The 15,282-nt window shown below is 39.8% G+C and overlaps 1 protein-coding gene across 1 annotated transcript in view; it reads right to left on the reverse strand.

Moving 5' to 3' along the window:
* TMTC1 (transmembrane O-mannosyltransferase targeting cadherins 1) overlaps window positions 1-15,282 on the reverse strand; it is a 234,133-nt gene that overhangs the window by 41,928 nt on the left and 176,923 nt on the right. The window contains exon 12 of the mRNA XM_079774298.1: window positions 8,681-8,824. Coding sequence (XP_079630424.1) covers window positions 8,681-8,824 — 144 coding nt within the window. The remainder of the gene's footprint in view (window positions 1-8,680; window positions 8,825-15,282) is intronic.

Genomic DNA, 15,282 nt, shown 5'->3' on the forward strand with positions numbered 1-15,282 from the left:
TCATTTCTCTCTCTTTTTAAAAAAATATAGTTTTATTGATTTCAGAGACGAAGGAAGAGGGAGAGAGAGAAACATTAATGATAAGAGAGAATCATTGACTGGCTGCCTCCTGCACGCCCCCAACAAGGGATGGAGCCGCAACCAGGCACGCGCCCTTGACCGGGAATCAAACCTGGACCTCCTGGTTCATAGGTCCATGCTCAACTACTGAGCCAGGCCAGCAGGGAACCCTCATTTCTCTTTTAATTGATTCGTACCTTCTTTAAGCTATATTTCTAGTCAAGAGTTATTCCAAGTCATTCCCCAGCACAGGATAAGGGGACTAGTATGCAGATGCAGCCGGGAAAGGTGATGAGGGTTAAGGAGGGGGACAAGCGCTTTTCCCGACAGAGGAGCCTGCTGAAAACTCCTGTCCCTCACAAAGCAGTCCAGCCTGTTCAGTTACGCTCTGTCAGAAACATGTATGCAAGGGAAGAAAATGTTGACAGTCCAATTTCTTCAAGGGAATGTAAACACAACCAGGGGTTCCTTAAAGCATGCTCTCCCACACAGCGCTTCCTGTGCAGGGCTGGCTCCTGGCCTCAGCAGGGTTCACTGCAGCCATCAGGGCCAAGAGGAATGAGAAGAGGGACCTTTCCTTGCAAACCACACTGTGGACTTAAAACAACTTACTCATGCCCAGTTCTTTAGTAATCACAGCGTGAATGAGCAGAGTTTTGGTAGGGGAGAGACACAAAAATATTTTCACAATCAGCAATGTGTTTATATACAAATAACTCCCAAATCCTGAGGAAGTAGGTAAACATTCTCTTCATTTCCCAGATAACTCCGTTTTGTAAGACACTGAATATAAGATTATAAAAATGAGAATAAAACATGTGTCAGATGAACTACAAGAGTTCTCGCTTTAAAACCTTTGTAATGTGTTTCTCACATGTGGTTTGCAAACGTGTGTTTCTTGTACACTGGCAAGCCCTCAGTTTGGCCCAGCCTCTGGGTTCACACAATGTGGAAGGGGAGAAGAAAAGGAGGAAGGTGGCAGGATTGTGGAAAGTCCCGGAGGCCATGGCATTTGGACTGCATGTGTGTCTGTAATGCATAATCAATGAATTTCTCAGGTGCCCTACATTTAAAGGGAGGGTGGAAGGACAGTAGATATTGGAAACAGAAGAGAAAAATAATGTGTTGGAATACAGCAATGAACCAAGGAGCTGCAAAAGCAGTGGAAGGCGGTCAATGGTGTCATATTCTTCACTTCAGAGAAATCACGGGGAAGGAGAGCTGAGAGAACCTTGGAAATTCGTAGCTGACGTTCAAGACCGCAGCTCCGCTGGAATGCTGAATGAACAGGTGGGAGGGAGGAGGAGCACCATGTGCGAAGCATTCCTCTTGTCAATTTGATCAGAGAAAGGAAGGAACTAGGAGAACAACTGGCGAGAGTAGCTAAACCCAGAAAGAGTCCCTAAGGTCTTAAGTTTGGAATGGGAAGAATCTGAAGACTCGAGAGAGAACTCCTGATAATGGATGGGAGGACAGGAAAGAAACAGAATCAATAACACATGTGGGTTTTACACTAATGACGACTGAGGGCTGAAATAAAAATCACTGACAACACCAAATGTTAGGGTGTGAAGCAAAGGGATCGCTCACCATTGTTGGACTGAAATGTGGTATAATTATTTTAAAGAACTGTTTGGCAGTTTCTTAAAACATTAAAGATACAATTATCCACAATTCTACTCCTAGATATTTACCACAAAAAAACGAACATAAAAGACTGGGATGTGAGCATTCACAACATGGATATTCATAATAACTCAAACCTGTAAACAAACCAAGTATCCATGCATGAAAAATTACAAAGTACTTCATGTATATACAATGGGATACTACTGAGCATTAAAAAATGTAACATGTAACAACCTGGATAAGCCTCAAAAACTTATGCTAAGAAAACTATCCAAACAGCAAAAAAGTACATAGTAAATGATCACCTGTAAATGAAGTTCTAAAACAGGCTAAACTAGTTTATGGTGAAAAAAAAATCAAAATAATGATTGCCTCACGGGAAGGGAACCTTACTCAACAGAAGCACGAGGGATGTTTCTGGGGTGATGGTAATATTCCATGTGTTTATTTTGGGGGTGATTACAAGAGCACGTAAAACTGTCAAAACTCATTACACTGAACACTTAAGATTTGTGCAATTTTTTGCTTGTTAATTATGCCCGAATTTTACAAAAACATCTAAACATAAAATATGAAAGAGGCAGCACAATTCATCCTCCCATGAAAGAACAAAAGAAGAAGTGAGTTTTGAGGTTCGCAGAAGGAAAGCTGCAAAAATTCACCCTAAATGACTTGAATATTGTTAGTAAAAGTAAGGGATGATGCTATCTTCTGGGTATGGGTAAGGACACTGAGGAGGAGAACAAAGAATACATGTATCAGGAAGACAGAAAATATTTGGGAGATATTATAAGATCATAAAGGATGAATCTGTAACAACTCTAACCCCCCACCTCATCCTGTTGTTTTTCACAATGCTATCTTCAGAGTGTTGTAAGAGTCCCATTCAACTCAGATTTGTGTTTTAGAGTAGAGGAGGGTCTAGGGCAGGGGTGAAAATTGCTTCTTGGACGACAGGGGGGTACAGTGAAAAATCACCTTAGATATTACAGTGATTTGTTGTCTCCCAGCGCTCAACCCCACCTACAAATCTTATTCTTGAATTTTACATTGGGGTGGAGGGTAATTAGAAAAAAATGCTTAAAAAGGATGGGTGATAATGAAAAAAGTTGAGAAATACTGATTTAGGGAAAACAAAATGCAGGCAATGGGGGTACCTTAGGCCAGGGGTCTGGTCAGGCAAGTAAATGACAGTTAAGATATGAAGGAGTCTAAGTTGATGTCACATGCATTACTGAAATAGATCAGATAAATTAGGGATGGGATTATAAATTATGAACATAAGAATCAAGAGAATAGAGATTTTAACAATGGTTTGTTGTCTCAATGCAGGGTCACCAGCCATGAGGAGAATAAACTTGTCATGGAAGGCATGTCAACATTAAGGTCTTAAAAGAAGACAACTGAGCACAGAGCAAAGCTACGAAGCAGCAGGCCATAATCATGACCCGGTCAACAGGCCAGTAGGAGTGACAGAGCGGAGGATGGGCAGGGTAAGAGGTTAAGGTCAAAGAGGAACATTTCAGAATTCAGGTATCCTACATAATAAAATGGTAATATGTAAATTACCATCACTCCGCTACGCCCACGATTGGGCCAGCAGGAGGCGCAGGGGGCGGGACTCAGGGTGGCCGGGGTAGCTGATTGGGCCAGAAGGACGCTGAGCTCGTGGCGCCTCTGGCGCCGCGAGCTCAGCGTCTGTACCATGGCTGCCGGAGGCTTTCGGAAGGCCTGGGGCGCCGGCCGACAGCCGGACAGGTCCCCCGCGATCAAAGGCCAAAGCGGGGGACCTGGCCGCCTGTCTGCTCCGGCGCAAGGCCTTTCGAAAGCCTCCGCAGCGCCGGAGGCTTTCGGAAGGCCTTGGGCGCCTGCGGACAGCCAGCCGGACAGGTCCCCCGCGATCAAAGGCCAAAGCGGGGGACCTGGCCGCCTGTCTGCTCCGGCGCAAGACCTTTCGAAAGCCTCCGCAGCGCCGGAGGCTTTCGGAAGGCCTTGGGCGCCTGCGGACAGCCGGACAGGTCCCCCTAGATCAAAGGCCAAAGCGGGGGACCTGGCCGCCTGTCTGCTCCGGCGCAAGGCCTTTCGAAAGCCTCCGCAGCGCCGGAGGCTTTCGGAAGGCCTGGGGCACCGGCGGACAGCCCGCTGGTGCACCAGGTGCATGATTAAATCATGCACTGGGCCTCTAGTTAAAGAATGAAAAGGCAGAGCAGAACTGGAGGGCCCTGGAATGAAGGCAGCAGAGAAACCGGGAGGTTAATGTAATACTTGAATTTGCTAAAATGGGCAGCATAGGTTGGGAGCAAGAGAAAGTCATTGGTCTGGTGCTCAAGTCCCTGAGGACGATGGGAGAATGTACCAAAAACGGTGAGGTGACAGTGATGAGGATGGAGATGGTGTGCATGAGATGCTGGGCTGGGCTTCTAAAGCGCTGGGGATGGAGACCTGGAGAGAGACGGGTATGAGTTGGATAAAGATGAAGGGGAGAAACTGTAACGGGGTTGGGACTACAGGTAAGTAACGCTGGAGGTAACCTGGATACACAGAGGCCACCCTGGAGTGAGGAGTAAGATTTCACTCCAGGGGAGAATGCAGAACTTGACATCCTAATGTGGTGGGAAGAACCTCAAAACATTTTTCTTTACACAGTGGTCTGGCATTTTGGATTCTCTGGGGCCTCAATTAAAGAGTAGTGAAGGGAAATACTACTAGCTTGAGTGTATAAATGGCCTTTTTGTGAAATAAAAGGTGGAGTGGTTAGTATCAAATCCATAAGAAAATGCATTATTAACATTTAAATTTATTTCAAAGATAATGGCTACTTGCCCTTCTTTTTGTGTTATTTTATTCTTTAGATATTCAATTTTCTAAAGGATTGGGCTGAAGAAAATCAAATGTATGCTGTTATCAAATTCATCTCCTACATAGTTCAATTATTGGACATTCTATTTCTTGTCTTCTGAGTTTAACTTATAAGATTTATTGTAACACCCATGTAATTCCTACAGCCAATCATATGAATGGAGGGTACTTTAGGCAATAATATGATTTTTGGAAGGGAGGTATGATATGATTTTTTTAAGAAGTTCTTTTCATGTTGTGTTTCAAATAGCACAACTATTTAACTGAAGCCCAGAATTTAAATATTCTATTATACTCTTTTGAGCCATCAGGGACTTTTACTCTTTTCATCCATAAAAAGGTTATGCTAATCTTGTCTATTTTCTTTTACATGTTCAGTTCTAAGCAAGGCCAACAATAATTAATATAAATTAAGAATGCTGGCATGGAAAGCTGCTCCTTATCAATTTGTCACACTGTAAATGTGCTGCACAGACTCATAATAGATTAACTTCAAAGTCCAGTAAAATGGTCTTGAAAGAGGCCCAATATATTTGGTTAACACTCAGTACACTCAGTGAAGTCTATTGCTAGGAACAGGTCGAAAGCTCCATCATATAATTCCAAGAATGCAAATGAAATTTGTCCTAGTGCCATAAGATTTCTGAGATGCTGTAAAAGAACCACATCTTATTTAGGACTTCTGGCCTGGAAAAGACTCAGGTTTCTCTCAAAGTCAAGGTCATTAATTAAGGTCTGGCTGTCCAATATAGTAGCCACTAACTACATCTGGCTGTTGATTCCTTGAAATATGAAGTAGCCTGAGATGTCCTGTAAAATATACACTGGATTTCAAAGATTAATTATATAAAGGAAAATATACTCTCTCATTAATATTTTTAAATGTTCAATTTAAAAATTAATTTTAAAGATTAATTACGTGTTGAAATGGTAATAGTTTAGATACATTGGGGTTTGATAAAATATATTATTAAGATTAATTTCGCCTGGTTAGGTTTTGAAATATTGCCACTTGAAAATTTTAAGTTACAGATTCTGACTCATTTTCATTTGGCAGTGCTGCCGTAGGCTGTATCCCAGTTTTGAGGTGAACCACAAGGGGGCAGTCGAGTGTGGTGATGAGGGGCAAGGATACTGGGTCAGACAGATCTAGGTTCAATTTCCAGCTCTTCTATTCCCAGGTCTTTCCCCGCTAAGGAACAAATCTAAACTGTTCATATCTAAAGAGATAACTTGGGTTCTTAGAATGACCATTAAGTTCTATATTACAAAAAAGGTACAATTTTAAAAGTTACCTGCATAATGAGAAATAAATAAATAGTAAAATGAGTCAATCAAACCCAATTTATAATTTTCTTATCCTCTTTTTTGCCTTTGATCATGGCTTCTTAGCAGAAAAATACTAAGGAAGGCAAAAGTAAAACTTGGAGTTACCTAAATGTGGATTAACTCTGTTGTTTTCTGAGCTACCTCTCTCTGCTATGGAGGGATATAGTGTAAACAGCCTTTACTGTTTGCTTAAGAAAAACAGGAATGACCTTCCTCTCAAGAGGCAATTGTATACCATTAAATAGCTAAATACTAAGTAACTTTTGGAAAGAAGAGCTATCTGAGCAGCATCAGTAATGGAAAATGAACAGGACAAAGTCCAAGGGCAGGAATTCAATCCTGGGTCTGCCATAGCCTAGGCCAAGGTCAGAAGAGATCGCCAAACCTTGGTTTTCTCATCTGTAAAATGGGGATGAGGGTAATAATACCTCTCACAATAGGTTGTTTGCAAGATTAAATTAAATGATGGATATAAAAACACACCTGTAAACTGGAAAGTATTATATAAATGTTAGCTATTATGATGATTTTATCCTACTGGAAACTAAGAATAATATACACATATATAGCCACCTTGCTCTCTGGTATAATGTGAAAGAGCAGAAGGTAAACAAGGGTGGCTTTGTACAGACACTTAACCCCTTAGGACCTTCCTTCCCTCTTCTTCCACATCTACTTTAATCACTGAGAGGGCCCCATAAAAAAGCACTTAGAAAACTACAGTCCTATACAAATGTAAAACATGGTTGTTTGTTTGGATAATCATCAAGAATTGATTTTACTGAAAGAGAAACAATCCTATGTTAGGTATCCCTCTCACTGTGAAAAGCTGTCATTACCATGCTCCAAAAAATATGTCCTTGTACTTTTAACTCACATACACTAATTCAAAATAATAGTCAGTGGCACTCTTATGGGAATTGAAAATAGAAGGTTAGAGTGTATATCTCTTGTTCATGTCTTGACAGGATGAAATTTAAAAGAATCTCTGCCTTCTTTTTCAAGTACAGGCACATTCAGCACAATATGATAATCATAACCCCAGGATATCACTCCTAACAGGGACCATCATTTCATAGACAGGCTTTTAAAGCTGTCTTTTTGGGAAAAACACTCATCTATGTGATTTTTGAACTCAATATTATATAATCCATGTAACCCAAAAGACACTGACAGGCTTGTACCCAGACTGAAGTTATTTGAGCCCTAAGTAAAGATATATACAGATGTAACAATGACATTAAAAATGAGTCCTTAGAACTTCACATAAATAAAAAAAGAGCTCATAAAAATAGTAAAGTAAAACACATTATCAACCTGTAACTTGTTATCTACAATAATTAGAACTCATTTCTCCCAAAACATTTGACTTGTTCTTGTTTCTAAAGGGAGGTTGTTAGTACTAATATCTATGTGTATATATAACATTCAAGGAGTAAACAGGAAAGTGAAGAAGGTGCATGATAAAAGTTACTGAGGCGATGAAAACAATCCTGTTAGGGAGAGGATAAAGGAAGAAAACACACCATTAGCCTCTCTAGAAGTTTAGAGGCATGGAAGCCAATGAAGAAAGGGTATAGATGGTCAGCATCCTAACAAGTACAGATAAACACAGCACTACAGTCTGATTCCAACCATTTTTGCCTTTTAATTTCCATTTCAACCTTTTTTCTTTTTAAGTTTAGAAGTTAAATTCCAGAGCCACCACCATTTTCATGATCATTGCCAGTACCATCGCCAACATGCTTAGCCTTCCTATTAATAACAATACCCTTGGTATGTTCGTCTCTGGTGATACTAATTGCACTATTAACCTTTCATAGGGCAGTGAGGGAAAAGCCAACACCAGTGATTATGCCTGGGAGGCCTTCCTAGGAGCAAGAGTTACTCTAATCATTACTAATTCCAGGTATCCCTCACTGTGTTTCTTTACCTGGAGTGCAAAGTGGGCACGAGTTGTAGTTACGCCAATTAGTTACACCTTTAGACAGACTGCTTTCCCTAGACCAGCACTTTGCCAAAAGTATATTCATTAAATACGTGGGAAACGCCTTACCAAAAAAAGAGTGACTTGGAAAATGCTGTATTCCATATTCCCTGTTTGAGGATTCACAGGGCGTTTAGCATATTAGAAATTTTTGCAATAAAGGAACTATCTTTTTTTTTTTTTTTTAAAGAACATTTATTTTCTCTCTCTCTCTCTCTCTTTTTTTTTATTTTGTTAATCCTCACCCGAGGATATTTTTTCCATTGAGTCTTAGAGAGAGTGGAAGGTAGGGGGAGAGAGAGAAACATCGATGGGAGAGAAACACATCTACTAGTCGCCTCCCGCTTGCTCCCTGCCACCCAGGGCCAGGAATTGAGCCTGCAAACGAGGTATGTGCCCTTGACCAGAATTTAACCAGGACTCTTCAGTCCTTGGGCTGACACTCTATCCATTGAGCCAAACCAGTTAGGGCAAAAAGGAACTATCTTTTTTTTTTTTTAAAAGGAACTATATTTAACTTAACTCAGTATTTCCTAAATTCATTTGACCATGTAATCCCTTCCTAATCTCACCTCTCTACAGACAATTTATGAGCAGCTCCCAGAACTAATACTTCCAGAAAGACACTCTGGAAAATAATCTTTTTGACTGATAAGGGATAGAATTAATTCAGATGAGTACTGCATCTTTCCAAAGCTTCAAATCTCTAGTTATTTCACTCTTGGAAGAGAAGACAACAGCATAACCAAGTGTTGAGAAGAAATGGATTTTGGGAAATTACAAGGCCACCTGGTAGAAGGTACACATTCTACTTACTTGAGGAGATTCCCAAGATTGAACAGAGCCCGGTTGTGCTGTGGATTTAGCTGGAGAGCCCTCTGATAGTACATCTTTGCCTCTGCTGTGTTCCTTGTTAGTGTTCCAAGGTTGTTCAGGGCACTTGCATGGCGTGGATACAGCCTGAAAAATTTAAAATATTAAGCCATGAGTGTTCAAAAACTTCTAAGTTGGACAGTTTGCTTGTTCTACTTTCCGCCTCCCCCACGTATGGCACAACCAAAAAGAAACACTGAATTCTTCCTTTATTTTAATGGTACGTCTATGCCAAATCATTTTTAATGCAATTTTGTTGAGATATAATTGACATAAAGCACTGTATAAGTTTAAAGTATACAGTGTAAGAATTTGACTAATATGTATTGTGAAATGACTGCCACAATAAGTTTAGCTGACATCCATCATCTATATATATAAAGGCTAATATGCAAAGTGTCCCCTTGGGAATTCAACCGGGAAACCACGAGTTCAATTGCTCGCTATGATGTGTGCTGACCACCAGGGGGCGGTGCGGAGCAAAGGAAGGCCCGAGCCAGCAGCTGGCAGCCGGGGAAGGGAGGCCCTGGCTGGCAGCTGGAAGGCCCCAATCAGCCCTGATTGCCAGCCAGGCCTAGGGACCCTACCCGTGCACGAATTTCGTACACCAGGCCTCTAGTCTCATATAAATACACACACACAAAAATGTTTTCATCCTTATGAAGAGAACTCTTAGGATGTACTCACTTAACAACTTTCATATGCACCAAATAGCAGTGTTATTAGCTACAGTCATCATGTTGTATATTATATCCCTGGGTCTCATTTATCTTATAACTGGAAGCTTGTACCTTTTCACCACCTTCATCCAATTCCCCAGCTCTGGTAATCAACCATGGATTTTGTTTCCTATGGTTTTGTTTTGTTTTATTTAGTTTTTAAATTTATTTTAGATTTCACATATAGGTTAGATCATACAGTACAGTAACACCCTCATTTAACAGTGTCAATCAGTTCTGCGACTTTATAATGAAATCTATTTTACCATAGGACAATTGCTATAAACAAGAGTTAAGCTCCCAAGGTATTCATTAGCATTATCACTAAACCTCATTGAATGAAATTATGTTATGCAAGATCTGCTATATTTGTCTTTCTCTGACTTACTTCACTTAGCATAGTGCTATGTTGTCACAAGTGGCAAGATTTCCTCCCTTTTTATGGCTAAATAATATTCCACTGTGTATAAATACACACCACAACTTCCTTACATCCTTCTGTTTCTTTTTTAAAAAAATATATTTTATTGATTTTTTACAGAGAGGAAGAGAGAGGGATAGAGAGTTAGAAACATCGATGAGAGAGAAACATCGATCAGCTGCCTCTTGCACACCCCCTACTGGGGATGTGCCCGCAACCAAGGTACATGCCTTTGACCGGAATCGAACTTGGGACCCTTGAGTCCGCAGGCTGACGCTCTATCTACTGAGCCAAACTGGTTTCGGCCATCCTTCTGTTTCCACGTCTTGGTTTTGGTAAATAATGCTGCTATGAATATGAGGTTGCAGATGACTCTTGGATATAGTGTTCTCATTTCCTTCAGATATATTCCAACAACTGGAATTGCTGGATCATGTGGCAGTTCTAATTTTAATTTTTTGAGGAACTTCCATTCTATTTTACATAATGGCTGCACTAATTTACATTTCCTTTCCTCCACATTCTTACCAACACTTGTTATTTCTTTATTGTTGTTTTTTAATATTAGCCATTCTAGGCTTCCGGTCAAAGTGGCGGCATAGGTACATGTGGTACTCGCATCCTCCCACAACCACATAAAAATTATAACAAATCTTCAGTGATGAAATGCAAGGACCTTCAACCTCTTTCCAACAAAGTTATTTAGAATCAAAGGACATATAAAGAGCTTCCTAGACAAGAAAAAGCTAAAGGAGTTCATCACCAAAACAGTATTACAAGAAATGTTAAAGGATTTTCATTAAAAAAAAAAAAGATAAAAAATATGAACAATAAAATGGCAGTAAATACATATCTATCAACAATTGAATCTAAAATACAAATTAAATGAGCAAATAGAGCAGAAAAAGACTCGTAGATACAGAGAATATTGTCACAGTTGCCAGATAGGGACTTGGGGGAATGGGTGAAAAAGGTGAAAGGATTAAGAAGTATAAAGTTGTTGTTACAGCATAGTCATGGGGTTGTAAAGTATAGCATAGGAAATAGTCAATAATATTGTAATGACATGTATGGTGTCAGATGGGTATGAGATTTATCAGGATAATCAGTAAGTTATCTAATGTATCTGGATTGTACACCTGAAACTAATGTAATATTATATGTCAACTTTAATTGAAAAATAAAAAAATGATTTAAAAATATTAGCCATTCTAACTGATGGGAGGTTATACCTCATTGTAGTTTTGATTTTCCTTGATGATTAATAATGTTGAGCATCTTTTCATGTACCTGTTGTCCATCTGTTTGTCTTCTTTGGAAATGTTTATTCAGAGTCTCTGCCCAATTGGGTTTTTTGTTTGTTCTTGAGTTGTATGAGAGCTTTATAGTTTTTGGATAGTAAATCCTTATCAGATACATGACTTGTAAATATTTTCTCCCATTCTGAAGGTTGCCTTTTCATTTTATCGATGGTGTCCTTTGCTGTGTAGAAGCTTTTTAGTTTTGTGTAGTCCCACTTGTTTATTTTTACTAGCATTGCGTTTGCTTTTGCTGTCAAATCCAAAAAAATCACTGCCAAGAATGATGTCAAGGAGCTTATGTTTTCTTCTAGGAGTTTCATGGTTTCTGGTCTTATATTCAAGTTTTCAATTCATGTTGTTAATTTTGTGTATGTTGTAAAATAATGGACCAGTTTCATTCTTTTGCATGTGCTGTCCAATTCTCCCAATACCATTCATTGAAAATACTGTCCTTTCCACATTGTGTATTCCTTGTTCCTTTGTAACAAATTAACTGACCATAGATGTGTGGGTTTATTCTCTTTAATTGATCAGTATATCTTATTTTAAAATAAAAACTATCATACTGTTTTGATTACTATAACTTTCTAACATTGTTTGAAACGAGGGAGTATGATTTTCCCAGCTTTGTTTTTCTTTCTGATGCCAAATCTTAATGGTCAACTCTTCTTGCATATGTGAGCATATAAATAAATCAGAGAAGCAAATATTTGACATTTAGTGGTATTAGTAAATAACTCCCAAACAATGCAAAAATAAATAGTATGTGAATCTGTCGGAATTAAATACATTTTAGTCCTTTGGAGACTAAAATTACTTTCAACTTCCTTTAATAGAAAATCCTCTTTGCCTCCGGTGCTGAGTTTCTCTCCTGGTGGGACTACTGCCCAGGTGCTGTACAGTGCCCACTATTTCCACAAGATGCTGGGAGTTCCTGGGTGAGAAATCTTCAAAAACACCTTTGGACTGGAGCATTAGTTAGACCATCACTTTTGAGAAAAGGATATACATAGTGTCTCCCCATAAAAATAAACTTTATCCCCAAATAACTGTCCATCTTGACTCTCTTTTTCCATTTTATCTGATCTCCCCCCTCTTTCTGTAATGTGCTCCCAACTGGCCTGATATAGATTTCAGAATAAAAGTACTGACAAACACTAAAAAAATTAACTAATGCACAATAATGTGAAAATAACATTTCTCATGTTCAAAGCAAATGTAAAGGATCGGGTATGCATCAATAAGCTAAATTTGTGCTAATTAAAGAAGAAAGGGAATCAATTTATTTCTTTAACATGAAACTATAAAGAAGGCAAATGAGCCCAGCTACATGACTTAGCCGTTTCTGCTACATTTAGTGGACATACTTAGCAGTCTAAGAGGTTCCATCTCTGTCACCCAGAGTACTTTGAAAAAGCCTGTGGAGCTGGCTTTTAATGTAAGAAAGCCAAGGTCATGCCCAAGTAATAAAAATAGGATCTGTCCTTGTAAAGTCTCTTGACAATCAAATGCCATACTTGCCCCTCCCACCCTGTTCTGTCTGTTCTAAGAAGATTAGTTGCTATTAAAAGGCCAGAAAGACAAGTTGCATCATTTTTTTTCCAAATCTTTGCTTTGAAGGGGTTGCTATTAAAAGGCCAAAAAGACAAGTTGCTCCAGTTTTTTTTTCCCCCCAAATCGTTGCTTAACCAGAGTGTCCTGAGTTTCTGTGCCTATGTCATCCTCCCTTCCCTACTCCCTCACTGACCAGCTATGAACATCCCTCAGAACTAGTATTGTTAAGAAGACATTCTGGGTAACGCTCCTCTTGATTGACAAGGAATAGAATCAATTCAAATGAATGTTACACCCTCTTAAAGCTTAAAAGCCCTAATTATTCACAATGACGTTGAAGGCTATAGGGAAAGTTGTACTATAAGAGGAAGTTGGGGAAAAGTAAACATCTCAGGCCAGACAAGGGCTGTTGTTTGCTTCTCTTTGATGACTTCTTAATTAGCAAAGACAACTCCAGGGTCCCTGCTACAGCCCCCTAACACCCAATCTCCCAGTTCCAGAGGCATGGTGAGTGTCTGGTGCTCTCTCTGCGATGCCCCTACAGGGTACCAGAGCTATGATGAGAGGCAAAAATAAAATGCTCTTGTATCCCCCCATTCACTCCATGCCCAGAAATCTCCTGGGACGCTTGTGTCTAGCAGTTATTTTGGAAGTGGTTCTGGAGAGCACATTATAGCCAGGGTTCAAATTCTTCCAAAGAAACTTTTTTTTTTTTTTATGTTGAGCAAACTCTGTGATTGCCAGATGATTTAAGAGTTGTCCAGTGAACATGGTGAGAGTAATTCTCATTATTTCCCAGATGACAAAGTGATAATAAAAAGCATTCTGGGAGCCCAGCAGGCGTGGCTCAGTGGTTGAGGTTGGGAGGTCACAATTCAATTCCAGGTCAGAACACAACCCAAGTTGCAGCCTTGATCCCCAGTAGGGGGTGTGCAGGAGGCAGCTGATCAATGATTCTCTCTCTCTCTCTTTCTCTCTCTCTCTCTCCCCCCGCCCCCACTTTCCCTCTCCCTCTCCCTCTCCCTACATTCCTGAAATCAATAAAAAGAATATATTTATAAAAAACCATCCCAGGATATCTGCCTTCTCAGGAGAGGTAATTTCATAAAACTTGATCTCTCCCTTGTTTCTTTAGGCTTTGGAGCTATCAAAATAAATGCCTGAGGTGAAAGCACAAACTATGGAAAAGGACGGTCCACATTCAGTAAGAGCTTCCACAATGGGCTCACTTCTGTGTCAACGTTCTGGTCTGCACAGCTGGCCGCCAGCTGGTCCTCGGCCCTTCTTTCCTGATGTTTTATCCACTCAGGACCTCACTGTCATTTAAATGAATGGCATGCACTTTCAAAGGTCACCAACTACAAAAATGTTTTTTTCTCTCTCTCTCTCTCTCTCTCCCTTTTTTTTTTTTTTTTGTCAAATCAGAAGCCAAATGTAAGTCTGCACTGAACTCTCAAAATGAGAACTAAGTCGTGAGAAGGCAAGTAACAACCTTTAGTATGCCTTGTGCTCCAAGGCTGCAAAACCATGAGGCTTAGGAAAAGAGGCTCCATGTTAATGACCAGAGTCTCTACCCTGCCAAGAAAAGGAATGCTGGCACTTCTGGTGATTTACTGAAGCTCTTACCGTGCACAGCCCTCCACCTGGAAGATGAATAGCTGTTGTTCATTCCTGGTAATAGTAAGGATCTCCTAGCAATACCTCGTCTCTCTGGTTATCTGATTAGGTTCACCTCATTGCAAAAAAGTACTGCATTATTTATGAAACAAAGCTGCATTCATTAAAAGGATTCTTCAACAGCCAGGTCAGGAAAAAAATATCACTTTTTATTTTGATTTTTATATAGATGTAGACATTTTCTTAAAACAGAGTCTTTTCTTGTGTACTGAAGACCTATGCAAGAACATGACTTACTTTGTGTGTTTACTTTTAAAATAAATTTGTATTTGAATTAACTTGGGTCTAATACGTCAATCCTGAGTTCTCCAGGGGGGAGTTTTCTATTGAAAAGATGAATAATTTAAGAGATGTTTACGTAGCTACATCAATTGTCAGAATAAATTAAGCCCGCCTTGACTTTGACTTCTGCAGGTATGGTTTTACGTAAGTTCTGCTAGTGATCGTTCCCTTCTCCATCTAAAAACAACCACAACAAAAGCGCCACTGAGCTGCAGCACACTGGTCATTGTCAGGCCTACTTAAAATTTTTTTATGATTTTTAGAGAGAAAGGAAGGCAAAGGAAGAAAGAGAAATATCTATGTGAGAGAGAAACATTGATTAACTGTCTCCTGCACACCCCTACCGGGGATCAAGCTGACAACCCGGGCATGTGCCCTGACCAGAATTGAGCCAGCAACTTTCTGGTGCATGGGATGATGCCCAACCAACTGAGCCACACCAGCCAGGGCAGGCCTACTTTTTAAAGACCAATGTAACTGGACTTTCTTCCTCATAGCTTTATTCACCATATGCATTGTTTATGGGGGCTCTCTCACTATTTCTTTACTATTTCAATCAGTTAAAATCTTTAAAACTTATTGTACAGGAAA

This window comes from Cnephaeus nilssonii (assembly GCF_951640355.1).
Source record: "Cnephaeus nilssonii genome assembly, chromosome: 6".
Taxonomy (NCBI): Eukaryota; Metazoa; Chordata; class Mammalia; order Chiroptera; family Vespertilionidae; genus Cnephaeus; species Cnephaeus nilssonii.